The sequence below is a fragment of the Ornithodoros turicata genome, chromosome 8, assembly GCF_037126465.1.
Source record: "Ornithodoros turicata isolate Travis chromosome 8, ASM3712646v1, whole genome shotgun sequence".
Lineage (NCBI taxonomy): Eukaryota > Metazoa > Arthropoda > Arachnida > Ixodida > Argasidae > Ornithodoros > Ornithodoros turicata.
Genome location: NC_088208.1, coordinates 27,856,801 through 27,882,984, shown reverse-complemented (window position 1 = coordinate 27,882,984; position 26,184 = coordinate 27,856,801). Strand labels below are relative to the sequence as shown.

Below are 26,184 nucleotides of genomic sequence, written 5' to 3'. Positions count from 1 at the left end.
TGGGCAGTTTAGCTGCCGGGACAGCCGTCCGCTTTCTCATCACGAATTCTGGTCGTCCGCTGTATATGGCACTCCTGGCGATTATCAGCGCGGAGTGACCTTATGCGGGGCAGCTGGAGCCGTTTGCCGATCGATCTATCGGGAGCGGCTCCCATAAAGGAATGGCACTGAAAGGGAAAGGATTCGTTACGGAAGCCCCTCACGAATGATGGCTGCAAGGTCATCATTCGGGGACAATGTTTCTGCCCTAATGTTATTTCTCCGTGTAGTGCCATGAGGTTTCTATGCCATCTCTTTCTGACCTTGCAGGTACGGCTCCGTGATGTGTCTATCGTCTTTCTCTTCGTTTGCAAGGCCCTGCATGTTTTATCCCCGTTCTATGGGCTATGACGTGCCGAAACCTTTGTGATGTACCGAAACTGAACCAAGAGCGCAGCACTGGAATTGAAACGGACCTGAACCGTAAAAGAAGTATCGGATACCGGTTCAATAGGCAGTTGAGAAGTCGCACGGGTGAGGGGTGCCACAGCAGCTTGCGTTGCCATCATTCTCGAATGGAGGACGCACGGTATCAGCCCCCAAACTGCTTAACCTTCAAGTACCAATTAATCCGGAGGAGCTAGTGAATCGGGATCGGGAATCATGAATGGGTGCTGCGACCATATGTCCTTAGATTCACAAGGCTCACAAGACCTTCAGAAAGTGATTATAGTGACTTGTTTTTAAAACGGGAGATCAGGAACAGCTAGCCACACCGTTGCGGACTATAGCTAGGTATTGCAGCCAAAACGAACAAGCATAGAGCGTGGCTTAAACGTGCTGTTCTTAGGTTGAACACAACCATGCCCAGCTACTAGTCACACACACACACAAAACAAAAAACGCAAAACAAAAAAACAAGTAAGCAGCGGTCACACAGACGAGCTCCTTCCTGCACTTCAGTTATGAATCATGCAAAATGCGCAAGACACTGTGGCAGACAAGTTGAAGAATCAATCCTGGCATATCCTTGTGCATGTGACAACCATAGCGTCCCAGAAACACGCATAGAATATGTCGAGAAGCCTGGCCATGAATGACTCTTCGGCATGACGCATGTCCCCGCAACAGCGCTATGGGATACGTTCAAGACCAAGCCGCCCGTTTCACGTCGACTCTTTTTTTTTTTTTTTTGCGTCGTCACAGACCAGTGCATGAAGAGCCTCGGGAAACGCTTTCTTCTTTCTATGGCAGTCTGCGTCCGGCCTCCAGCCATGCGAGAAAGAGCCGAAGAATAGAACGTCATCATAGAGTGCTCGGCAAGAAAAGCGTCCACTTCGCTGAGCGGCTCTTTCTTCGGACAACAGGTTACGTATATGCGCTGCTCGTCCATTTGGCTTGCGTGCGCTTCATGTGTGTGTAAGAAAATTCATCTCAGCCGTGTCACTATATGTGGCTTTGGTTCCTGGGAAAATGATGCATGCAAAGTATTCGTCATGCAGAAACGGAACTGCGAGCACACTGCGGTAAGTATATGGTGAACGCACCGATTAATGTCTGCGTTGTCGGACAGACAATAGTCATCAAGGACTCCTGCAAGAAGAAGTCCAAGGTTCAGCAATTGAAGATAGTTTTGTTTTTTTGGTGGTTTCACTCTTGTCGGACACGTAATAAAGAAAAGCGTCGAATCTAAACGTGGATGATGAATGGCCCAATGACTCGGTAATTTCGGGAAAAAATAAAATCATCTGTCGTCAACAACCAGGAACGGTGACCAGAAAAGCTTTTCTTTGTATGTGGTTGCAATTATAGCTTTGTTTCCAAAAGGAACGTCAGCGTTTTTAATAGTTCCCCATTTTAATTGTCCATTGAGAACAGACTGCTCACTATGCCTAAAGTACTTGGATCTCGGAGCAATCCCGTACATCAGCAGCCGCTGTGCTCTTCATGAGCTTCCCAACGACATTACAGGAAGGAAATATAGGTGCCATCCGTAACATATATGTACATCCATACATCTTTGTATAATTCATACCACCACCAACAAGAAATAAGTAATGATGATATAATGGGGTAATTCATACCAACTCACAGGCACTGTTGTGGAATACTGCGGCTTATATGCGCTGAAACACCCTATGGTATTGTCATCGTCTATTTGTTGGTGGTGTTCTTGCCCATCCAGGTTGCAGGGTAAGACGGGAGAAGATTAAAAGACACATTGAGCCATGTAACAACAAAAAAAGAGTGTACAAAGTGACAATGCAATTCTTATGTTTTTTTTTTTTTTTTTGCAGTAAAAAAGATAGAAAGCAAGCGGGCTGGTGGCAGAAATATATAATGAAAACCCGAGAACTAGAGGAAATAAATAAAAAGGACGCACACAAACACAGCTGTGTTTGAGACTTGCGTTTGTGTGCTTCCTTTTCATTTATTTTCCCCTAGACCCCTCGCCGGCTGACCAGATTTGGCCCTCACAAGTTGGCCGGCAGTATCTTTCAAATAAATAAATAACTACAGTATCAGGTTTTCATTATGGATTTCTTGCGGATGAATTTTCCGAAAGCAAATCAGAAGAAGGAAAAAGCGGCAGAAGTGTGCCGTCGTGTTGTCACCTGTCTCCACTCTCGCCCGCATATGACAAGGATGACAGGTATAGAACGTGCTCGATACGATGTGATTTCCGTGCGAGTCCTGAATTATCTATTATCCTTGCGGACATACGGACCACCCCTTGTGAAAGACTACAGGCGACGAGACTCTCACTTCGCCGTCATCGAGCAATGTGAATGGCAGTCTGACGTTTACGATGTCCGTTAGAACAGCATAACGCGGAAGCCACATGTCATGCTCCAGCGCCTGGTATTCCGACGTTGACAGCACTCCCGCGCCCAACCAGTGATGCGTTTTAATATAATTTGTTCGCTGTAGAATGTTAAGTAGCAGCTAGAGACCGGCAGACAGCTGGTGCGATCTGCATGGGCTACTGCAAACCGACAAAAAAAAGTTATCTTGCCTCCGCTTGTAGAGCTGGAACAATAATCATGATTCGGACTTGTTGAAAAGTTTCGAACACATGGATACTCGTCATAATGCTGTATCCGTCTCCTGAATATGCGACTGTAAGTCCTGATGGCGAAATGCAGAAATCAGGCAAGAACATAGAAAGAAGTAAACAGGACAACTGCAGGAAGCTTGACTATCTGAACCATCTGAACTGACTATCTGAACTATCATGAACTTGTACCAACTACCTCAGATTGTTTCTATTGTACACTGTAAGTCACAGTCCTAAAACCAAACGACCGAAACGACTGCGAGTGCACGAAGATCAGGATCGAAACATTACCCAAGGCTAAGAAGATGATGTCTAATTAAATGCTCATAGGTGCAGCCATTTTTTTTATATTCCAATTCTCGAATTGAGGCCTAGAACAATTTAATTTAATGAAGCTATGCGGAGACAAACGAGCAACGGAACAAAAACGCCATTTGTAATTGGTCTCGGTCTTTCTCCGAGGCCAGTCTTCTTTCTTGACCCACACCATATTTTGTAAGCTCGAGCAAACTGCGCAAGTGGCCGGCCACCGGCCAGTGTCGACGAACACGTTTTTCTTAATGGGCGAGGCAGCAGAAGCCATTTTTCAAGTTCAGGAATTGTGCACGTCATGAGTTACGCTGGAGGAAGTGTGCTCCATAAATACCCTGAAGAGACCAGGAGCCTGTGTACAGCAGCTTGCCTATGTATATCAATCTCCCCCTGGGCTGCAGTCTAACTGTACTGTCTTGAAGAACGTGCACCAGAGATGATTTTTACGTGTTTTCGAGTCGTCTCGAACTGGGTGTCTTATCGTCGACATAGTTTTGGACCGGTTCGCGTTTCGTAGCATATCGTAAATTATGGTGCTGAGAACGACGGGGAGGATGCAGATGACCCTACCGACTGTTCGATATTTTGTCATAACGGGATTTCGATGTCGGTATATCTTCGTTATGTGCTCCGTTCATGCGTGCTGGTATTCGCGACGCATGAAATCCAGCTTTAGACGGTCGCTTTTATTTTTCGCCCGCAGAAACAGAAAAATGGACTGACTGTGTTGAATTTCTGAAAGTTGCAATTTAATTCAGTCACCTAACCAGTTCACACACATACACACACATTGGATGATGATGAGGTGGGCAATTCACCGCCGCTGAGGCAGTACAGTGCCCTATTGCACATTGGGAATGGATGACGGGGTGACGATGGGGGAGCACATTCAGAGATCCGTCACTGGACCGGTGGGGCGCAAGTACTCCGCAAAAAGACGAAGACCTTGCATCTGGTGGGCAGCGTTCGACCACGGTCCGAGGATCTTCGCAAGGTTGAACGGCAGTGCAAGTTCGTGGTGATACTGTCCATAAGCCAGGATGACGTGGCAGAGGTCGCCGTGCACCCCACAAGCGGGGCAGAGGGAAGACGAGGTGGAGCCGAGACGGTGTTTAAAGGCAGGTGTAAATGCGACATTAAGCCTCGTGCGGTGGGAAAATGCAGCAAAGGGGCGCGGTAGCGGCGGAAGAATTACAAGAGAGAGCGTGGGGTCTACACCCGAGAGAAGGGACAATTCACAGAGGTATATATACTCCTTTTATACTCCTTTCATACTCCTTTCATACTCATCTCATACTCCTCTCATACTCATCTCATACTCATCTCATACTCCTCTCATACTCCTTTCTTAAGGTCATGCAGCACACAGTGTTCATGTTAGAGTAAATGAATTCCGGCATGTACCTGCCGATGGCCAACAACAGCATATATATCCAGTGGCGATGAGTGGGCAGATTTTTGCCTTTTAATTAGTGACTCGCTAACTCGGAGCGCACTGATTGGAATGACATATGAATGATGAGGTGATGGCTGAACTACTGATGCTACATCAAAGTCCTTGGTATGACATGAAGGCCTCATAGCCAGATAATGGCAGTGCGGACTAAGGCATAAAAGTTAAAGTGCAAGTCCAGTTCTACTAAATAATGTAAAGGAGACCAGTATCTCTTAGAAACCAATTCCAGTTAGAATTAGATTCCTTCCAATTCCTTAGAATTCCAATGTCTACTTTACGTAGCCAATGTGGTTTACCCCTCTTACCAGCCAGACGACGAACGAACATGTTAAAAAAATTTTTATCAGCTAGGGCAAACTCAAAATTGCTGCTACCGAGTACCTTACACCTTTATCTGACTTCCGCACCAGGAAAGAGCACAATTTACAATTCAGACATTTCTTGCCACGTAACGACTGTTACAAATTTAGTTATTTCCCGCGTACCGTGATCGAATGGAACCGCTTGTCCGCAGATGCTGTCGATGCTAAGAATGTTGAATGCTTTGTTAAACTGGTCGTGACATCAATGCGTTATTCATTGTCTTCGTTTGTTTGAGTACACACCTATACTGTAGCCCTCTCCAGCCTTGGCCCCCAACAGGGGGCTGGCAGTATGTCAGATAAAATAATAAATAATAAAATAAAGAAACTCCAGAAGGAAAAGCAGTGTGTGATGGTGCTCTATGATATTGGGCGCAGCCCCAACACCGATGCCAACGTCTCGATGTCCGACAACAACAGACACACTTAGTTACGATGAGTGAGGAAACATATTGACCACCAAAAGACACAAGGGCTAATTATCATAAGCCTCTCCACCTTTCATGGGACAAAAACAAAACGAAATGGCGACCAAAAGAGCTGTGGTACCCATTCCCCACACGACTAACAACCGCAACGACCCAAATTCAATCAATATTTCCGAAAACCGTTTGGCATCTACGAAGAGTGGAGGGGACCAGCCAGAAGAGACAACCGCTTCATTCCTGTTGAATGGGACAAAGCTGCCCGGCTTTTGTTCCCAAAGAACCGCAGATTTCTGGCTTTGAGAAGAAAGCAAGATCGTTAACATTCTGCGAGCCACGAGTAACAAAAGGTTTCGGCAGTTGTGTCGTGTTTTTATTAGAGCCGCGGCGAAACGGGACGCAGGAAAAGACAATCACACTAGACAGCCGGATACACTGGACTATCATTTTCTGCGGCATAGTTAACAATGGATGCTGCTGGCGCTGGTCCGTGGGCCAAACTGGGCCGAGACCAAACCGATCTCGGCCGGGATACGGCCTTGTTAGGTCAACGCCGAAACAAGTGGCAATTAAGGGGTAAGGCGCCGTCTGTTCTGACAGATGACTTTTCTTGATGGCATGACATGTTTTCTGCTTTATTCAACTACTTACTGACCTCAGGCACGTGCCGCAGTGTCGGTGCCAACATGAATAGGGTTCAGAGGGGACCTTCAGCGAAGGGCCAGTGTCCGTATACGTTCGCTTTCTTTCTTTCTTTTTTCAATCGATGGTGTTAGTAACTGGTCCTTTTGTGAGGCAGCTACTTGAGATCTCGCAGGAATATTCGCATTCATAGTTAATTGCTCATTACGTTTTTCGCGGTCTCTTTTTCTTTGTTTCCATATCATCTGGAGGCAGTGACTATAGTGAGGCGCAAATTAAGTGGCAAATTTCCTCGCTAATCATCACTACATGAATCTGTTGGTTTTGCTGTTCCATCCCGACCTACCAATTAACCTTTTTGCAGTGCACACACACACACAATCGTTATAGACGTGCCCATTGTAACACGGTCTCCGAACAGTACGCTCACATCGTTGTATTCAACGGACCATCATGTCATGTCACGCAATAATATTCACACCCATGGCCACATAGACGTTCAACCTACATAAAGGCCATTCAAACATACCTGTAATATATTTCGCTATACGCTTCTTGGGAGCTTTGCACGTCCTCAACTACACATGGAGACCTTGGCCCCTGTCTCGCGTGTCTTCTGGTAGGACATTCCCACGCTAAAGTCAAATTAACGATATAATTTCGCTCGCTTCGTTCAGACGTGAGTCCTACTAACATAAAATGCTCGCCACAGTTTATATTTTCCCTTTTGTGCAAGCGTCGTAGAAGTGTCGTTGTGCGACTTAGTAGCGCTGTGACTGTGTCGTGCCCGCATGCTCTTTGACCCTTCCTCGCGTCACTGCTGTAATTTGCGGGGACTTCGCCACAAAAGAAGGCTGAGAAGCGCTCTCTCTGTCCCTTTTTATAGGGTTGTATTTCCATTACAGTGCTACGTACTTGTGTCGCGTATTTGGGGACCGACATAGAAGTTGTGCCACTATACGTGATAAAAATACCCCCCTCCCCCCGAAAGTAATGCCCGACTGGATATTAGATACAACAAAATTGTTTACCTTCACTGAGCCTCACGTAGCTTGAACTGATAATTTTCTACGCAGCTTCCATTAATTTGGGGGCACTTTTCACAACGGGGGTCAGTTTTTGCATCCCCGCATCGTAAAATGATGCTGCCTGTTACACTCATAGCTGCATTAAGAGGAGCTACAACCATCTATAGCTGCACCCTTCACATCGTAAGCAGCTTAGATAGAACTATATATTCTTCACGCCGTCTTCCGGCATCATGTGTCGGAGATTTCCGGCGCACGTCAAAAAAGCCCCGTGCACGTATATAGTCGAAATCATCCGCAGTCCTACCTTGCGGCATGTGCAGGATATAGTCAGAGAATTGTCGGTGGACTCACCTTACGAGTAAATCTACTCCAACTACCTTTCCTTCGTATCACCTTCACCACTTTCATCATCTTTTTTTGTATTCGCGAAAGTGCCAGCCACCAGTAAAACGTTTTCGTCGTCTCTCTCTTCGACCGTAGTCACCAAATCATCCTTGACCAAAGACGTTTAGACGTGCCAAGACGTACTTACCAGATGTACCTAGACCAGACGCTTACACGTACCAAACCCTTGCCCTAACCCTTTAAATATCGTGTCAATGACGAGGACGGTGCCCAGAAGAAGAACAGTCTCTGTTCGAAATATCGGCGTCTCTCGTCCTGAGGCAACTCCCTTCGTACTATACCCCACTGGTTCGCTGGATTTCTACCCGCTTACGTTTGACTAAGGACGGTTGGCCGCCATACGCTCCTTGTTATGCTCATTTTCATGTCCTTGATTAAGGTTTCAAATCCATATCACTACCACCAAATTGCTCATAGCAGCTTCTGAATAGCAAGAACGACGAAGGATGCATGTCTGGCGGTTTCACACTCCTTGCGTTGAAGGAAAGCGAACTTCACATGCGGCGCGGGCAGCTCCTTTGCCTTTTTAAATAAAGGTACGTCAACACTGCCTTATTACCAGAGGCATGGCCGGGCTGGTGAAGGCGTCCCGCTCATTGGTGGTAGCCAAGGTCGTGCTGAAGAGTGGGAGGTGGTGGGTTCGAATCCTGTCACCGGCTGTGCTGTCTGAGGTTTCCCCTGAGTTTCCCGAAGATTTTCCTGACGAATGTCGGCTCAGTTCCCCTTGAAGTCGGTCCAGTACGCATACTAATCACCCTGTCCCAGACTCCTTCGTGCTGTCCTCTCTCCACCTGTCCACATCTGTACGCCGCTTATAACCACAGTTGCCTCGCGGAGCTAACGTGGAGTAAAAAAAACTGCCCTATTGTCTCAAAATGGTGTCTGTATCTCGCCAGTGGGTAAACGAACTCGCATGCGTCACCAAACGTTGACCTGAGCGGCTGAGCCCTGTAGGTGCACACACACACACATAAAGAGACTATGATGAGATGGGGCAGAGCTTACTTTCTGAACACGCCTCGTACAGCGATGAATTAATCGGGCGCAGGAGCCAAGATGTCAATTCGTGGCTTTGTATAGCGAGACCACTATAAGGTCATGAGCGACGTAACGGTGGCCTCTTTGTGGATTCACTTTGCGGATTCACTTTTGTGCACCGGAAGGTTCTTCCACGTTCACCGAAATCTCTGCACACTTCGTCCCCGTATTTACCATCCCTCACGGAGGACGATTGCGTCTATAAAAAGGTACTGTACTATCGAGTTGTTGTTGTTTACGGCTGGGTTCGAACCCGTAACCTTGACATCAGAAGGGATCTTGGGATCACGCGTTAGCCACATATCAAAAGCCAAGGGCAATCACAAATGAGCCCTTTGTGCTTCATTGTGTAGGGTCCTGTAGCCACCACGGGGGAAACATCCCATGTCATCATCACTTATCCTTAGTTTATTGTTGTTGTTGTCCTCACTGGTGCAAGAGTGCAAGATCCTGAACGGCAAAGTGATCTGTAGCACGTTCGTACGCTACTGCAACAACAACAACATAGATGACTGGATGATGATGATGATGATGTGGTATGTTTCCCTGCGTTGAGTGCAGGACTCTACCCCATTCCAAAAAGGTTTACATGAAAGGATGACGAGGGAAGGGCTACTGCGGTCGGTACGAAGTGTACGGTAACATGCTCCAGGAGGTCTTTCGGAGATCCGTATCTTGCAGCACCTTTGCTCCATCCTGTTTATTGCATGTTTTGTAAAGTTTGTATTGTTTGTATCGTATGTTCGTAAAGGCAGCGGCTAGAACGATTCTCGTCCTTCCTTCCTTTGGCTACCTAGTATATGCTCCCGTGTATGCTTATGCGTGTAACGGTTTCCTTGGACAGAGGGGACGCAAATGACTGGATTTTGCAAAGAATAAAGCGATGGATCGGTGTCTGTTTGAACATGCGTGGACCAGAGAACATGTACCACACAGGACGATCAATGCAATCGATATTCTGATAGACACGAAAGCAGTGGACCAGTGGGCCAACTGCGACCCTGTCAGGTGCTACTGGTGTGAATCAATACGCCTCGTTCTGAAGTAATTACTGTGAGTCATGCATTTACCGTGCTTGCATGGTAATATTGACGAATTTTAGGTCAGAGGTAACTTTGCGAAAAAAATTCTTGTTCTCTTAGCTGCTCATATTTTCCCAGATTGTACACTATAACTCTAACAGTTTCAGAGCACATGGTGCTACGGATGTACTTAATCAAGGCAATTGATAAAAGCACAGTGTCAAGCTCGACGTGGCCCGAGTATGTGCCAGATTAAAGTGAGCACAGAGGAAAGATAAATTTGGTGAGAAATTCATATCGGAACCGGCACATTTTGCTATTTGATGATCCGTCGTAGAACTGCCAGCAAAGTGGCGCAAGACATGCAAACATGACATCCCAGACCCATCACCGGGCCTCTTATTGGAATGTTCATTCGTTGTGGTGATGTGATCTGAACGCAACATTACAACACGCGAGTTAACCAAGTGCCTCTCGCATTTACACACGCACGCACACACAAAAAGGGGGATCAATAAATGATTGATTAGCTCTTGATTTCTTAAATCCTGATGACACTCATTGGTTTGCAAAGATTTTGTATTTGTTGTTTATGCTCTGCCCTACGGTGTGTTTTAAGATAACGTGTTTACTTTCATACGACAATAACTAAAGGAGCGATATTGCTGAGCATCGATGTCGGCTTGACACAACCTTCAATTACTACTACGGTTAGTACTACTGTTCAGCCCACTTGGCAGGACACAATATCGTACAAGTTAGCACGACCCTCGTATTTACTTGCCGTCGTGTTCTTTTCTCTTCGAAGATTTCATCCGCTCGCAGCTGTATTTACATACACCCACATGCTTGTCAAGAGTTGCACTCACCTATCTACAAGACTTGGGATGGTAAAATCCAATAGTGACACTGCTATCCAGCGCTGGTGAACAACCATGCAGGTAACACACACATTCTCCAGCAATGTACAAACTGTCGCAAACAAACAGCGCAGAGATTCACAAATATTCCAGTGCAGCGGATATCACGATGCGCACGCCAACGACACCGACCAGAGACATCGGTAGAAGACACACTGGGCCATGGCACAGTGACGGCAGGCTATCAGAAACGGGGAGCTCCTTCCGCACTCGTACCTGTCCCAACAAAGGAATGCTACTCTCTGAGAACCAGCTCGCACCTGGCATCTTCGCGCTCCACTGCCGAAATTGTTTACCGTTCTCCGTCGCTAGGCAACGCGCCGTCTGGTGGAGGTTACGGGAATTTGTTGGCCGTACCAGCGGGAAGTTTGAAAACGTGATAACAACGACGGGGAAGTGCTGTTCGCACGACGGGAGAGACAGAGCCATCTCTCGACAGGAGTCTGTCCTCTATCTGCTTGACATGGCGGGAGCGTTAGTAGAGTTCAACTTCGACATTCAACTCGATATTCACCCTCTGGGAGACTATCGAACGAAACGTGCCAAATGACGTCTATTCGAGTTAAGCGTTGCAAACGTCATTCCTTATGAAGACGTGCAAACGGCATCACTGGGGTTTGGCGTCACTGATGGCAATCGGTGCGCACGTACCAACAGGCCCAATGAGGTGTTCTATCCGGTGTACTGTACCTTTACAGTGCAATGAGTCTTCCAAACATCCCTCGACGGACCTATGCGTTTGGAACACTGGTATACTCATGGTTTGGAGAGTGCCATATACGTGGGTGCACAATGGAGAAACGCAACGCGCAACAACGCGGCGCACTAGCGTAAAGATGGCGGCTCCACTCACATGCATCAAAGAAGGACAGCACCCTGTCGTCCATTTTTTTAGGTGTTCTATACGAAATATATATATTGCGTACGAAACCTCTGTATTGTGATGCATGCTTCTCACTACAGCACGTATGCGAGTGGATTGGAGTTCTGTAATAGACATTCCTCAAAAAGAAAAAAATAATCAACGAATTAGCCGCAAATGTGCTCATGTTGCACGTGTGAGAAATACAGCATCACCGCGTTCCACAAGGTTCCACAGTTGCACAAAGCACAACAAGATGGTTGCCACGGTAGCTGACTGCAGAATTGAAAGAATGACCGTGGATGAATGTCAGGGACTTTTGCACCTCTTTGAGGCAGATAGCGATAGCTGGAGATAGAACAGTTACCGGAGGTGAGATTCGGGTCTATAACCATTAGACCGAAAACCAAGGTACTGATCAAGGAATGACATCATTAGACCTTGCCAAAATCGTACGATACTGCGCACAGCCATCTGCGCAAGGCGCCATCAGCCTTTCTGGTTGACTTTTCCTGTCAAAATCAATAGATCTCTCCCCCCCCCCCGCCCCCCCAAATCTGCGGTAAAGAATACGCTGCGTCATTTTGGGGATGAATGAAGGAGCACGACATGGGGATGATGAATATGATGGGGATAATTTTATAGCACAACATGCCCCAGGAGTACGCTGTCATCAGAGCACCGTACGCGGATCCCCTCAAGAATCATGATCCCAGCATCCCTGCCGCGGCCCTAGCCAGTTGACGCTCCGTGGCGAGCCACCTGATTGGCATTCCCCCGCACGTCATGGAGTGACGTCAAACGCACGCATTCTCGCATGGAATTCTTGGAAGGTGTACAAAGGATTCTAGACCGCAGATCAAATGCCTCTCGCGCGCCCTACAAGCATGATCATAGTGCACTGTATGCATCCCACTTTCACCAAAGAACGAAATTTTTTTAGAGGGGCTTGCACTGCTCCTTTAAAGCGCAAGGAAGTTATACTTATAATTGCTCGGAACCTTGTTTCGTCTATCAGGCACGCTGTCAGCAGCCACCATGCACAATATTTCCGTTGTATGGTGTCTTGTTACTGCGCAATTAGTAAATTAACAGAAACGCCCTGAAGTAGCAGCCATGAACTGTTCGGCTTGACCTTGAAGGCCCAGCCCCGATCTCCTGGCGTGACGTAATCAGGTCCGTGTGACGTGGAATCACGGTAGAGAGCAACTGCGAAGCCTCATTTCCGCCTGGAAACTCTTCTGCTACAGATACGGCGCGGTGCTACTTGCAGTGGGCTCTCTACGTCACTGAGTGACGTCAGCGTCACTCGTTCGCTTACGCGCTCTCTGAAGGAGGGGAGGGGTTTGTATTCAGTTTAGAGTTTATATGAAATATCTCTCTCACTCTCTCTCTCTCTTGCGCGCTACAGGTTTGCTACGGCCATCGTTCTTGCGCAAGGGCGCAGTGTTGCATAATACGCCGCAGATAAAAACGAAAAATTTATGGAACGCGCTAGGCTCTGCGCTTTGTTAGCCTGACCTCGAATAAAAGGGGCACTATAAACTGCAAAAATTTTTGGTCTCCTCAGATTGGTCACCTAAAACGATCTCCCGCGATGATTTGACAAACTGTTTGACGGGACCAATGAGAGCCCGTTCTGCACTTCCGGCCTTCTTAAGAAGAGGGAGAGGGAAACAGTGATTTTGCGGTTTCTTTCGCTCGTAAATCATGACCGACGCAACCAATGAATCCCTTTCCTTTAATATTGCAGTCAAGGTAACGACACCTTTCGTTCCTCGAGATTTTTTCCCTATTTTTGTGCACCTTTAACAATCGTTCGAGTCCACCGGAAGCTAACAGAACCGAACCTCGCAGCATCCTTATGCCAAAGACGTGGTTCAAGCTGTTCGACTTATTGACGGCAGTCAGCAACCGGGAAAAGTAAAGTTTAATGCGATACAGGCAGACTGACGTTTGGCACATGAATCACTTTATTCATTCATTGGTCAATGTCCACAGAGACCAGTTCATTCTCTCATATAACATGCTTCATTATATTTATGTAGCAATTGCAGCATGGACGGCAACATTCGGACGGCCACTACTATAACTTCGCTTCATGTTATTTCTTATTTACATGTTTCATGCACAGCAATGAAAACGCTTCACCCCGGCTCGTACCAAGACAACTTATACCGGGACAAGTCATACAGGAACAACTTGTACGAGGACAACTCATACCAAGCAAGCTCATATGTTACACTTTGCTTTTTTTTTCTTTTTGCGGGAAGGAGTGCTAATTATGAGATTAGCTTTTTTCTTGTACCATTCAAATTTAAGTCACATCGGGAAAGGCCACATCAGGAAAAAAATGTCACAGGATGTCACTTATACCGAAGGAAATGTACCAATCCCAAAATGACTTTTGACGATGCACACTGAAGGATAGTTAAAGCACACTGCAATTGTAATTGGAAACGAGGAATTTTTGTTATAGAAACTAAATCGAAAATGTCCCACATTATCGTCGTCGCATGGAACACTAATCTTCTGAATACGTGATCAATGGACTTAATCCGTATTCAAGCCCTTTACAATTATATTTGCAAAGTGTCCGTTGGCACGCTTCTACAGACGTTGTCTTCGCAATGCCCTTGCGTGACAGACATCAGCCAAGGACTAGCAACCCATTCTTCATGATGGACAGACACACTTAGTAGAACTTTAGTGGAATGGCGGGAAGAACTAAACAGCCACCTCAAAGTCTGGTGAATTCGTCTGATTTCTCCTGAAAGGCTTCTCGGCTGTCCACAATTAAGGTCATTGAGGAATAAGCCTTCTATTCTTGCAAGCGGCCAAGTGTACACTGAGAAACTCCGAAGTATTCCACACGACGACAAAAATGTGGGACAATTTCGATTTGATTTCTGCTCAAAATCCCCCTCTCTCCAATAACCATATTCTGTAGTGCATTTTAACTATCTCTCAGAGCGCCTCGGTAAATGTCGTTTGTGGAATTCTTACATTTCCTTCAGAAGTACTGAAATTCTGTGACATTTTTTCCTGATATAGCCTCTCCCAGCGTGACTTGCGTTTTGAATTCGAAAAGCTACTCCCAAAAACAACCTGCTTCCCGCAAAAAAGAAAAGAAAAGGAAAAGTTGAGCGTGGTATGATTTGAGCATGGTACGAGTTGTCTTGGTACGAGTTGAGCGTGGTACGAGTTGAGCGTGGTACGAGTTGTCTTCGTATGAGTTATGCGTGGTATAAGTTGTCTTGGTACAGTGTCTTGGTGGTGGCGTGGTTGCCAGTGAAAACACACATTCCAATGTCAGAGGACAAAAGCACTTTGTTAAAAATATTTCCACATTGTTTCTGGTTTCAGAAATAGGTTAGAAAATAGTTTAGAAATAGGATGATCTTTGTTTTCTTTGTCACTACATAACATGAAACAGTTCTAGGAACAACTCATTGTCATTGCAAAATCAATCACACTAAATCTATAAATTGCCACCGAAGAAATACAATACACCTTGCCTGGCCTTGGTGTTCTGAAAATGGCTTTTACTTAAAAAGCTGAAGACAGTAGAAGTACAAGAAAAATGTGTTTCGAGATATGCTTGTTGACGACTGCCACAAGAAGGTGAAACGTTTTATCGTGTTATCCTGACAAACAGGAAAAAAAAAATGGGGCAAATTATAGAAGAGGTGTGCCCATTAACTTTTAGTTGCACCTGACACAAAAAATTTAGTGCATAGAGATTGTCTGGATTGTCTAGTTTATTTGTGGCGATGTAGAGAATAGAAAAATATGGACTGAAATCTTTTGCTGAAATGCTCTTGAAGATATAATTCAATCCCTATTTATCCATGTCTGGTCTCCTGCAGTCCCACTGACTTATCCTGTGAAACAGATTTTGCCCCTCGAGTTGAGAGATGTCCCTAAAGTCTGAAAAAATAGTGCATTGTGCGTGAGGTGGAACTAGGAGAGCCAAGCAGTAGGAATGGCAATGATTCGTGCATTTGTTGAATGATTTTTTGTGTGTGCGTCTCTGTGTGTGTGTGTGTGTTCTTGATGGCCTTCTGATTGTAAGAACACATGCATTAGCAGCACTGCTGTGTGCCACAGTTACAAAAATATTGGTTTTTACTAGACCTCTGACTGGCAGGCCCATAGAAATGCAAGTTTACTGCTATCACTACATTCTTGTCCCGTGAAAAATTTGCTGTTTTTCCCATCACACTCAAAAAAGGCTATCTGCGGATTCTAGTGCAACTGTCAACAACATTCAAAAGACAGTAAACGCTAGATCTGTTGCAATTAAACGAACTAATAAAAAGATTTGAAGTACGGCAGCCATAGAAAAAGTCACCAAAGCCATTGAAAAAGCCAGATTAGTTCTCCTTTCCACCGTATAGAAGGAGTCATTCATTTATGGAAGCCATAGGAACTTGCATCACACAAGGTAAGGTAAAACGAAGAAAGAGAAGATGAAAAGGTAATAAGTTTTCCTCTTAAAGTTGAAATACTCTGACTTCATTACCAATTTTACTTTCATATGGCAAGGGTCTCGGTCAGTCATATCACCTTGCATGTGCAGACTTGCAGATAAATGCAGGAAGCATGCTACAACAAACATGTACTCATTACATTCAACAATTAAAAAATCCATTCACTCTAAAAACAATATTCTGCTGCGCTGTACACTTAATTATGGCATGACTGAACACATGGCGGTATGCAACTCATGCACTGACTAGTTCAAAGTTCAAGCACCCGCAAAGCATCCACAATATGTTGAATATGTTTGCCTTCCAGAGAACTATTTCAGGAACAGAAATATGTCCTGAGTATGTCCTGACAACTGATGTCCCAGAACCTGGAGCTTGTGTATTCACATATAAGAAAGGTGTGCAATTCTCCAGATTGCAGTCACGTCTGGAACGCTGAGCACTTTGTAGACTTGCAGCATGATTTATCATCACTGCTAATTAGCAAAATATGTATATCAAAGCCAGCAGGTACTGTGTTTGGCATCTTAAAACAATATGCCATTGAATTATAAAACTTGGGCTCAGGCAAGCATATGCAGCAAGCTTGCAGTAAAGGAGGTCAACAATTCATGACAGGAAGCTCGATGAGTCCTCGCAATAAGGACCCGCAATATCACCACAGCCGTCAATGTCTTGGAATATGGCACAAACAAGTGCCCTTGTCTACTGTTTGATATGCTCACTCTTCATAATTGATTCGTACGAAGGTGGAGGCTCATAAGGCGGAGGATTACCAATGCTTGGATAGAGTCCTGATTCAGTGTCTGCACCCTGTCCGCGACCTCTATCCATCTCGTCGGGGTCTGGTCTTTTGCAACAGAACACGAATATGACACAGTTCCTGACAGGCATCCAGTACACTGCCAGGGCATAATAAAACAGTCCAAACACAGCAATCAGCAAGGCCAGCCAGCCCATGTGCACGTAGGTTGCCCCCATAGCTTCTTCTATATCGTCTTTCTGTGAGAGAGGGGGAAAAGTAATGACATTAAAATAAAGACATTGCCGTCTTTCAGAAAAGCTTGAGGATGAGTGTGAAGACGTGCAGTCGACATAGGTTGCCACACTGGGTTAGGCATGTAAGATGTCGCCTAACCTAGTCTGCTGAGGTCTCCCTTGATGCTTCAACATAAACCTCACCCGTGCTTCCTACACCCACGGCTACACTATTTTCATGTCAGTTACATTTTCTATTCAATAATAATAATTCAATTCACACACTCTGCAAACACATTCAGACGTGTTTTGAGATCTTGTCATGTCTGTGTTTCTTCTCAGATTTTGTGGTTCTAGCAATGGATTACCGTAGCCACCAGCTCACCTGCTCTTTCCTCGTTTTTTTTTTTTCTTTCCTGAAAACCCCATCTGAGGCTCCGGCAGCTGGGCATAATGACGGTAAAACAGTAATGGTTACTGCTATAAAGATCACACTATTATATGTAATGCTTGTTGAACAGAACGGAAATATACTCAGGATGGGCCAATCCGAATCCATGAATCCTACGTAGGGATTCGAGATTCGGGAATCCGAATCCCATTGGCTAAAATGGCAAATCGAATCTTTCAAATTCCACCAACCACGTTTGTTTGTTTCGTTTTGAAACTGTCACCTCCGGAGTCCGCTGAAAAGCCTGATTGGCCGGCGGGCCCCGGGTGTGCCAAAATTGCAGCATAAAGCTCCGCCCACGTGCTTACATCACAAGTTTGAAAGTAACATTATTTTGCTTTTGACTGTTTCTTAGTTTTATGGAAAGAATTCAGACTCGAGAGTTTATGTGTTTCCTGTAGTTGATTACCAATACGTTAAATAAATTACATTTAAGAGGAAGTATATGGGTATGTTTTCTCCTGAAAGTGAAGTACTCTTTAATTTGTTTTTCATCAAACAAATATATCAAATTCTGCTTCGAAACAGTTTTCAGTTGAAGTGCTTTTCCCCCTGGCTTTTTAAGCTCTTTTTTTCAGAAAGGATTTGTAAGATTTGTGGATTCGCAGAACCTTCCTTGGATTCGGACTCGGAAAATTCTGAACTCGTCCCATCTCTGAAATATATCAAAAGATAAAGAGTTCTGAAATCCCAGCTCAGCAAGAAACTGCTCATGATTTGTGGCATTAAATGTTTATTCAAGGTCTAAAGTTTTTTCTAGTTTTCTTGTAGTGCAAGAAAAAAAAAGTCTGAAATAATGAATAATAATAAGTTAGATTCATGTTAAAAGCCCTCTCAGACTTCTGCTGAAGCTCTGTCATAAACCTCAAACATATACGTTAACACCTGTTTTTGAATCCTTGTTTTTTTTTCACAAACACCAAAACGTACACACGGAAAAACAAAAAAAGGGGGAGGAGGATAGGAAAAAAAACTGTGGATGCAGCTCAGTTTTAAAATATACGATTCCCTTTCTACTATAATCAGTGAAAGAAATTAATGTAAAAAAGTCTTGTGCCCACTGTCAGTGAATCACTCATTCTACGTCCATCATTTCTTTCGTTCCCCATGACCTGAATTAAGCCAATCTGAGTCATCCATGTCACATGCACTCTCCATTGGATCCCATTCAGTAGTCTTGCAGTCCTTACAGGAGCACTTACTTTGCAGGGCTTCTAGTCGGGTAAGGCAGGATGAAGGACAGTCAACACAGAAAAATGTTCCAAAGTTTACTGCTACACCTGTTGATGCAGCTGTACCGGCATGCCATGCACGTAGTTGTGACTACGTGGGAACAGAAAAAAAAAGAATGTGAGACTCAGCTCATACTGACTAAAACAAGTCACAAGAAAGTATTAGAGCTTCATGCACAGCAATTCTACTACAAAAGGCAATCTGGATTAAATCGGTGTACTGCAACAGGACATTGTGTCAGCGTACAACCACAATCTGTGTGTGTTAGCAACTGACGTTTCATTTTTTGCTACGTATGAAATAAGCAAACATTTTAAAGTGACATGCAGAAAAGTGCCATGAAATATGGTACAAGAACACAGAAGAAAGCAAACAAACGAAAATTTACATATAATTTATTCAGTAAAACCATAGTTTGTTAGGACACCTCAAAAGCCCAAACTCTAATCTATAGGAGACTGACAAAGACTACTCTTAAAAATACTGTGCCTGTACTTAACTCTTCATGCTTAAGCATCCAGGTGAAGTGAACATTTGTAACGATGGGTCTCTAAGACTGCTGTATGGAATGACCATATCTTGCGACTTTTAACAAGTGTACGGCAGTTACTACAATATGCAATCCGATGGTATGCAAATGTTCAGGCAGTAAGTTCACTCAGAGCAAGGCTCATATCAATTGGGCATATCACAGTACACAGGTTCAGAACAGGTTGCCATCAGTATCTATTGCACCAGATGTGTTCAGGAAGAAGTTTTCACAAAAAAAGTGCAGCCTACTCCGCGACAAATACAAATAAGGCAGGCTGTGACTACTAAATACTTATACCCGTCAGTTTAGTGCGATGTTCACATGTCCGAAAAAAAAGGAGTGACTTGCAAAAACCCACAAAAAACCATGCCATGCTTTGCAAGGAATACACAAGCACAGGGGCAATGTGAGCACAAAACAGGAATGCTGCTAGGATGAAAGATACGTCGCCTGGGAAAAACCTAGGACCACAAATATTGAGCGTGTGTAAATAAAACTAAACATTCACAGGGCCCTCGTAGTTACTCCCTACCACATCTTTCTAACGAATCATCTTCGAGAAGGTAGGCGGGCTTGAATCTCTTCACACCCCTGTCATTCACGTACACGAGGGCTTCGTTGGGGACGTCGCTGTCGCCGATCGACGAAAATCCCTGGTCGTAGAGTGAGCAATACGGAAGGCTAAGGGCAAGGATGAATTCCCACACCTCCTTGTACGACCAATTCAGCACTGGAAACACTCGCATTGCTTTCGGCCAATCCGGATCCGTAACCTTGAAGTGCTTCAGGCTGGGGCCCGACGGGTCTGTGGACCTGTTACCAAGAAGAAATGCTTGGACAGTGGGGTGGCCGTCCAGGTACTGCTGCATTGCCACCTTGTAATCAAATCCTGAGACAATATTGAGGTCGAGGTTGTAGACCTGGGCAGTGCGTTCGATGAAAACCTTAATTTCTGGCCAAACAGTCCCGCGGCTCATGTAGAAGCAATGTATTTTGGGCGTGTCCTTCCCGTACGTTTTCCGTAGTACGGCGTAAAGTACGTGCAAAATTACGGTGCAGTCCTTCCCCCCGCTGAAGCCAATGCAGATGCCCTCCGCGGTGTACGTCGAGATTGCTTCTTCGACGACCCTGACTGCATCAATGACGTGCGGTTTCTTGCCGAAGGTAGCGTCCAGCTTAGCCCAGGCATCCTCAAGTGGCCGGCGGTCAAACTTCGCGACTGAATCCTTCGGCAGGTTGGCCAGGAGAAAAGATTTTGCGTTCTCGATATCGGAGGCATCTTGCGCTTCAAGTACGAGACGCACACGAAAATAATTGCTGTCCAATTCGGGGTAGGAGCCGAATTTTACTTTGTCCCGAAACTTGTCAACAGCCTTGTTCAACAGTGCTGTAATACTGAGTTCGTCAGTTTTCAGGAAGAGTTCGTCCATTTTAAATCTTGCGAGGGGAACCCGTTCGGCGTCTTTAAGGAACAAAGGGAAAAGTGCGATCAACGCTTTTGGAACCCCGGGGAGAATGTAGACGTTTCCAGCTCGAACTAAAGGCAACCTGATGGTTCGTCCTGGCCTCTTAAGATATCCGTACAGTACCTCCGAAGACTCTGGCACGGTTGCAAACTTTTCTACGGCACCGCTGTTATCATCGTCACGTTTTCCGTAGAACACTTGGAACGCTTCGAGAATGCCAGCGTTGACGTAGACACCTTCGCCTAGGGCCTTGGCAATACCTTCGTACGTTACATCGTCGTGAGTGGGTCCCACGCCCCCTGATGTGAAGACATAGCGGTAAGATGTCGAGAACTGCTTGACCTCTTCTGCGATGACGTCGACGCTATCGGGAATGATAGATACTTTTTCCACGCTGATTCCAACCTCCCGCAGTTGCGAACAAAGGTGATGGACGTTCATGTCCGCGATGTCACCTCTCAGAATTTCGTCCCCAATAACTATTATCCCCGCGGTGTCTCCTCGCGCGGAAGTTGCTGTCGAGATAATTCGTGAACCAATACTGCTATGCCACACTGAACGTAGCAATCGTCTAACATGATTTAAAACAGCACTCATTTTTAGAGGCGCCTCGATGGCTTGTTTATGGAAGCTGCGCTACAGCGAGGCTAGCACAGCTAGCAATCAGAAGAGCGAAAAAGGCGAAACGACTGCGCTGTTTGCATGTTGTGCACTTACTGATGTCTGCAGCGTCCTTCAGAAAAAGACGTGGATGACGCCTTCGCGAAAACCACTGGCGAAAACACGCATCGACACGTGATGTAAACAAAACAATACCCTTTTTCTCTGCGCGACTTCTCTTTTTACACCAGAGATGGCGCACCGAAAACACTGAAAACACGTGACCTATTTGTAAATATGGCCCCCAGCAGAGCAATGAGGGACGTGCGAGTTGTGTGTGCAGTCCTTGGATTACAGGAAGATCTCTCCGCGGAATGCATAGTGTATGAGACGTATCAAGGGCTCTGTTTATCGCAGTTGTGGACGACGTAGCTACGTACAGTTTCACCTTGGGCGTAAGGAGCATCCCATGTTTACGATTTCATGATCTCTGTGTGGAGCCCGCGAAAGCTGACACGACATCATCCTAGACTTGCCCCTTCCGATTTTATAGAGAGATTCAGAACTGTTAGCTGATGAGGCTCTCGTGTATTGTGGGACTACAGCGTAAAGAAGAGCCTATTGAGGTCTTTTTTATCGGTACAACTTGTGAGGCGCCAGCTGTTGCCTGCGTGTTGTAGTATTACACGTGCTTGGACGGTGCGACCTCATTCTGCTGTTTTTCGTAGTTCGGCGCTCAGTTGCGTAACATGAAGATGTGCAGTCAGATTTTTTGAACAAACAGTATTGTTGTTTTCCCAGCCCAACAACCACGACGTACTTGAATATTGAATTAATATAAGAACATGGAAATCCGCTCCACGTTGTATGATGATTCCTACGCATGTTTTTTTTCTCTTTTTTTTGTGTGTGTGTGTACTACCTCGGGTTCTCTCACAAGTTCTCGCAGATGCTGCAATGAGAAAAATGGCATTCCCCTCGCCAATTATCGTAACGTGTGTGCGTACAATAAAGTTTCACGTCGCACTGTCTAGCTTAAGTCTGCCACCCGATGTTAACGTGCAGATTTTAAGACATCCTGTGCTTTACAGCACACCACGTTGGGAGACGACGCTGTGATGGACTGTGGCACATCATCTGGTGATAATGCCCAATGAGAGCCTTCAGCTGAAAACACCGCCCAAGAAGCACAAGGGTCCAAAACTCTCCCAGAGTTGCCCCCTGCCTACAATGACTGTCATACAGCAGCTCATAGAGAAGAAGAAGAGAAAGAAGAACAAGAGGAAGTCCTCTCTCCTCAGCGCAGACTCCTCCTGCATAAGTGGCACACCGAGCAAGGTTGCCAAGCTCGACACTGCCGTCTCTCAAAGCCCAGGTCTCGGGAAGCGACGCGTCAAAAGCCTCGGCGACCTGCCTTCCCCCGGGTCGTCTGGTGCAGTGCAGCCGATCAGTGTTGCCAACTGTGCAAACTCCTGTGTGAGCGAAGATGCTGAAGGAGACGACCTAAGCATCAAGAAGGCTCTGTTGCTTGAAGAGCGAAAATCACTGCCAGTGTTTTCTGTTCGATGGAGCCTAGTGAAAGCGGTTAGAGACAATGACTGTGTTATCATGATGGGAGAGACAGGATGTGGAAAAACGACTCAGATTCCTCAGGTACGAGGCAGTGCTGTGGTGCTTACATTTGAGGAATATGCAGTCTCAATATTAAATTTTTTTTTTCGCTTACTGATGTGTGATAAAAGTGACTTTGGAACAGTGAACCATATTCTTTCTTTCTTTTTTGCATTTCAGTTTCTTCACGACGCAGGATTCACGAAACGTGCAATGATAGGAGTGACTCAGGTATGCAGTTCGTGCATACATCCTTTGGAGTAATGGCTAATGCGTCTGTTGATATATATATATATGGGATTTTGTGCACTCATGTGAACACAACTTGATTTGCTTCATTGCTGTAGTATGTAAAATCCAGGGACCTCGGCGAACTGAACATGCCAGTGGACGGATGCGGGCATTCATATGGGCAAGGGCCATGGTATAGCCATAGGGGGGGGGGGGGGGGGTTTGGGGTTCAAACCCCATGGAAATCATACCTTTGGTAGTGCATGTGGGAGTGGGAATCAATGTAAAGTCCCCTTCACCTCCATGTAAAGTTCCCATAGAACCCTTCCCAAAATATGTTTCTAGGATGAACAATAAGTGTATTTAAGTACTTTGTGTAAGTACTCTGTGCTTGGGTTTGCCTGTGGTCACCTTGTGCATTCTTCTTTTTGCTTCGTTTCTTTGCTGCTCGAGAATCTTCGCACATTGTCACATGATATTGCAGTTTTACATGCCGTTTATAAAAAATAACACCCGATATTCATTGGAACACCTAAGAACACAAAGGCCTAAATGTGAATTTCTACAAGTGATGATTGCCTAACGTTGTTGCGTTTCGTACTGGCATTAACATGATTGCGCGCATCATTTCTGGTAACACTTTTACTTCTGCCATCTTCCTACAGCCAAGGAGAGTGGCTGCAGTTACCATAGCAAACCGGGTGGCAATGGAAATGGGAGTCAACATCGGTGACCTGGTACGCTTGCTCACAGCTCGTAGCTTTGTTGAAAAACACTTCAATTTGTGCTGAGTTGATTTCTGCGTTACAGGTTGGATATTCAGTGCGTTTTGATGACTCCACTTCTCATGGTACAAAGATCAAGGTAAACATATCAATGCCTTACATTGCAAAGTGTTAAATGGAACCATTTGGAGAACTCCAACAGTTCTGGTTCGCTGAAACATCGTACTTACCTTTGTGCAGAACATCAATTGAATTCATCCAAGAGAGACACCATATATTATTCCAAATATGTACGTGAGAAAATGTAGCATTGAAATTGAGACCTAACCTTCCACACAATGCTTTGTGCTTCATCGCAGTCGTGACATTAGCACAACAATGGAGCACACATGAAAACATGTGATGTGTATTGTAATCATGACATTGCATGCACAGGTTGCCCATGGAAGAATTTCATTTGTAGGCTGTAGAAATACCTAAAATGTTGCAATGGTTTTACCTGGGAACTAACTTGTTTCAAGGCTCTTTACACTTCGTACACATTATAATACATATAACATAATAATAATACACATAATAATTTTTATTATTATTATTATTATTATTATTATTATTATTATTGTCATAGCTGTTACTACTGTGCCGTATTACGTTTATATTGGTAGTGGAATATGCACACTATGTGTGTCCCCCCCTTCCATGGAAAGTCAAACGCCAGAAGTATTTCAGATAAAAATAAATACACTTTGCATTAAATATAAATAAGTTGTATGCACAGCACTCTAACATTCATTTTTCTTTATACATACAAAATCTTTATTTTTTGCAAGTAACGTATGGATGCGCTAAGTTGCACTGTATCTGTGAACAGCTCTCTTGATTTTGCTTTGTATTTTCAATGTCATGTTGCTGACTGCTGCCTTGAATTTCCAGTACTTGACAGATGGTATGCTGCTCAGAGAAGCACTATCAGATCCTCTTCTTCAGAGGTACTCAAGATTCATTCATGCTTTTTAATTGTGGCCACGTTGTGCAGTACTGCTTGCACAATTTGAAGCATATATACTTAGCAATAACACAATTTCATAGGCCAGAACTGGAGCAGAGCACCCCAGTGGTACTTGGGAAAGGTCCAGCCCGTATCTTCTCTCCCTTCAGCTTTCCCAAGTGCCGCTTGGGTTAGGTCTGCTCCACTTCTGGGCGATAGAACTGTCATGGTTAAGTATGCCCTGAACTGTGCACGTTTTGTCATCTTGTCATTGGCCGGAAAATCTTATTCCAGATACAGAGTAATCATCCTGGATGAAGCTCATGAAAGGACGGTGAACACGGACATCTTGTTTGGTGTTGTGAAGATAGCACAACAACAACGAAAAAAGATGAACGGTTCCCCTTTGAAGGTGAATGCAGTCAGAACTAGCACTATGTATTTATGCCTTCGCTATTACAGATACTGTATTTACTACTGAGTATGTTCATCCGTCTTCCTGCTTGCTTTCGCTGTTCACGAGGGGGGCGTTCAACTAAGTTTCGATTCCAAAATTTCTCAATCAGACGTCAATCTTATAGACAGACAAGTGGAGATTGGTCAGTACGCTATGCAAATATAGTGTCAGTCTCTGCAATGCCCTAGTTTCCCCCTCTCCCCTATTGCCTGTGGAGTAACCTGATTGGCCCCTGTTCCCATTGACAGGCACTTACTCACAGGGGCAGATTTAGGGGGTCAGGATGTCTTGACCTCCCCCCCCCCCCCGAATTTATGTCGTTACATAGAGTTTCAATTGACCTTGGTAATGTAATAGCATGCTGTTCAAGGTTGGACCCCCCCCCCCCCCCCTCAGAAAAATTCTGGATCTGCCTCTGCTTATTAATGTTGTTCCCCCAAACCTTACCCTCTCTCATGCAAAGACAAATTGTCGTAGTATATTGTCGTCTAAGTAAGCAAAGTGTATAGGGTATTGTAGCAAATTGTTGTAGTGTATTGTGCTTAAGTAAACAAAGCACTCATTAAAGAAAGTATTTGCTTTCAGGTGGTAGTCATGTCTGCAACCATGAATGTTGATCAGTTTTCTGCATACTTTGACAATGCCCCAGTTTACATGCTTCAGGGGAGGCAGCATCCCATTAAGGTGAGACATCCTTGCCTCATATTCTAGTTATCATACCTTTTGTGCATGTGCTACTGCAAGCTTCGAGACTTCCTTGAAAGTAACAGGTGTGGGTAATCTGTAGGAATGAGTCTGACATGATGATTTGAGTACAAAATTAGCGTAGATGTTTTTAAGATGCTCAACAAGATTATTTAACATGTCACATCTTTGTCACCCATGGTATCACCAGAAGTAGAGCTCT

The 26,184-nt window shown here is 45.0% G+C and overlaps 3 protein-coding genes and 1 long non-coding RNA gene across 6 annotated transcripts in view; 1 reads left to right on the top strand and 3 right to left on the bottom strand.

The window, feature by feature from the left end:
* LOC135366846 (cadherin EGF LAG seven-pass G-type receptor 2-like) overlaps positions 1 to 10,880 on the bottom strand; it is a 102,569-nt gene extending 91,689 nt beyond the window's left edge. The window contains exon 1 of the mRNA XM_064599789.1: positions 10,600 to 10,880. The gene's annotated coding sequence lies outside the window, so the exon portion shown is untranslated. The remainder of the gene's footprint in view (positions 1 to 10,599) is intronic.
* The window catches only part of LOC135366845 (ATP-dependent RNA helicase DHX33-like), a 124,730-nt gene that overhangs the window by 83,589 nt on the left and 14,957 nt on the right, over positions 1 to 26,184 (top strand). The window contains exons 1-8 of one of the 3 annotated variants that reach the window (XM_064599788.1): positions 20,891 to 20,983; positions 22,357 to 22,918; positions 23,057 to 23,107; positions 23,773 to 23,844; positions 23,918 to 23,971; positions 24,766 to 24,821; positions 25,115 to 25,232; positions 25,863 to 25,961. In XM_064599788.1, the coding sequence (XP_064455858.1) occupies positions 22,412 to 22,918; positions 23,057 to 23,107; positions 23,773 to 23,844; positions 23,918 to 23,971; positions 24,766 to 24,821; positions 25,115 to 25,232; positions 25,863 to 25,961 (957 nt within the window). In that variant the 5' untranslated portion in view covers positions 20,891 to 20,983; positions 22,357 to 22,411. Of the gene's footprint in view, positions 1 to 20,890; positions 20,984 to 21,552; positions 21,721 to 22,356; positions 22,919 to 23,056; positions 23,108 to 23,772; positions 23,845 to 23,917; positions 23,972 to 24,765; positions 24,822 to 25,114; positions 25,233 to 25,862; positions 25,962 to 26,184 lie in introns of those variants that run through there. The other 2 variants (XM_064599786.1, XM_064599787.1) reach the window with 2 other exon arrangements.
* Positions 13,463 to 21,485, bottom strand: LOC135366850 (uncharacterized). The gene is made up of 3 exons (XR_010414298.1): positions 21,383 to 21,485; positions 18,637 to 18,757; positions 13,463 to 17,007 (listed from the first exon to the last, which is right to left on the bottom strand). It is a non-coding gene; the product is annotated as an uncharacterized LOC135366850 (long non-coding RNA).
* LOC135366848 (FAD synthase-like) lies at positions 19,047 to 21,372 on the bottom strand. The gene has a single exon (XM_064599792.1). The coding sequence runs from the start codon at positions 21,260 to 21,262 to the stop codon at positions 19,721 to 19,723; it is 1,542 nt and encodes a 513-aa protein (XP_064455862.1). The 5' UTR covers positions 21,263 to 21,372; the 3' UTR covers positions 19,047 to 19,720.

Excerpts from the sequence above, each read along its gene's own strand:
- LOC135366848 (XM_064599792.1), bottom strand. The coding sequence starts at position 21,262 with ATGAGTGCTGTTTTAAATCATGTTAGACGATTGCTACGTTCAGTGTGG.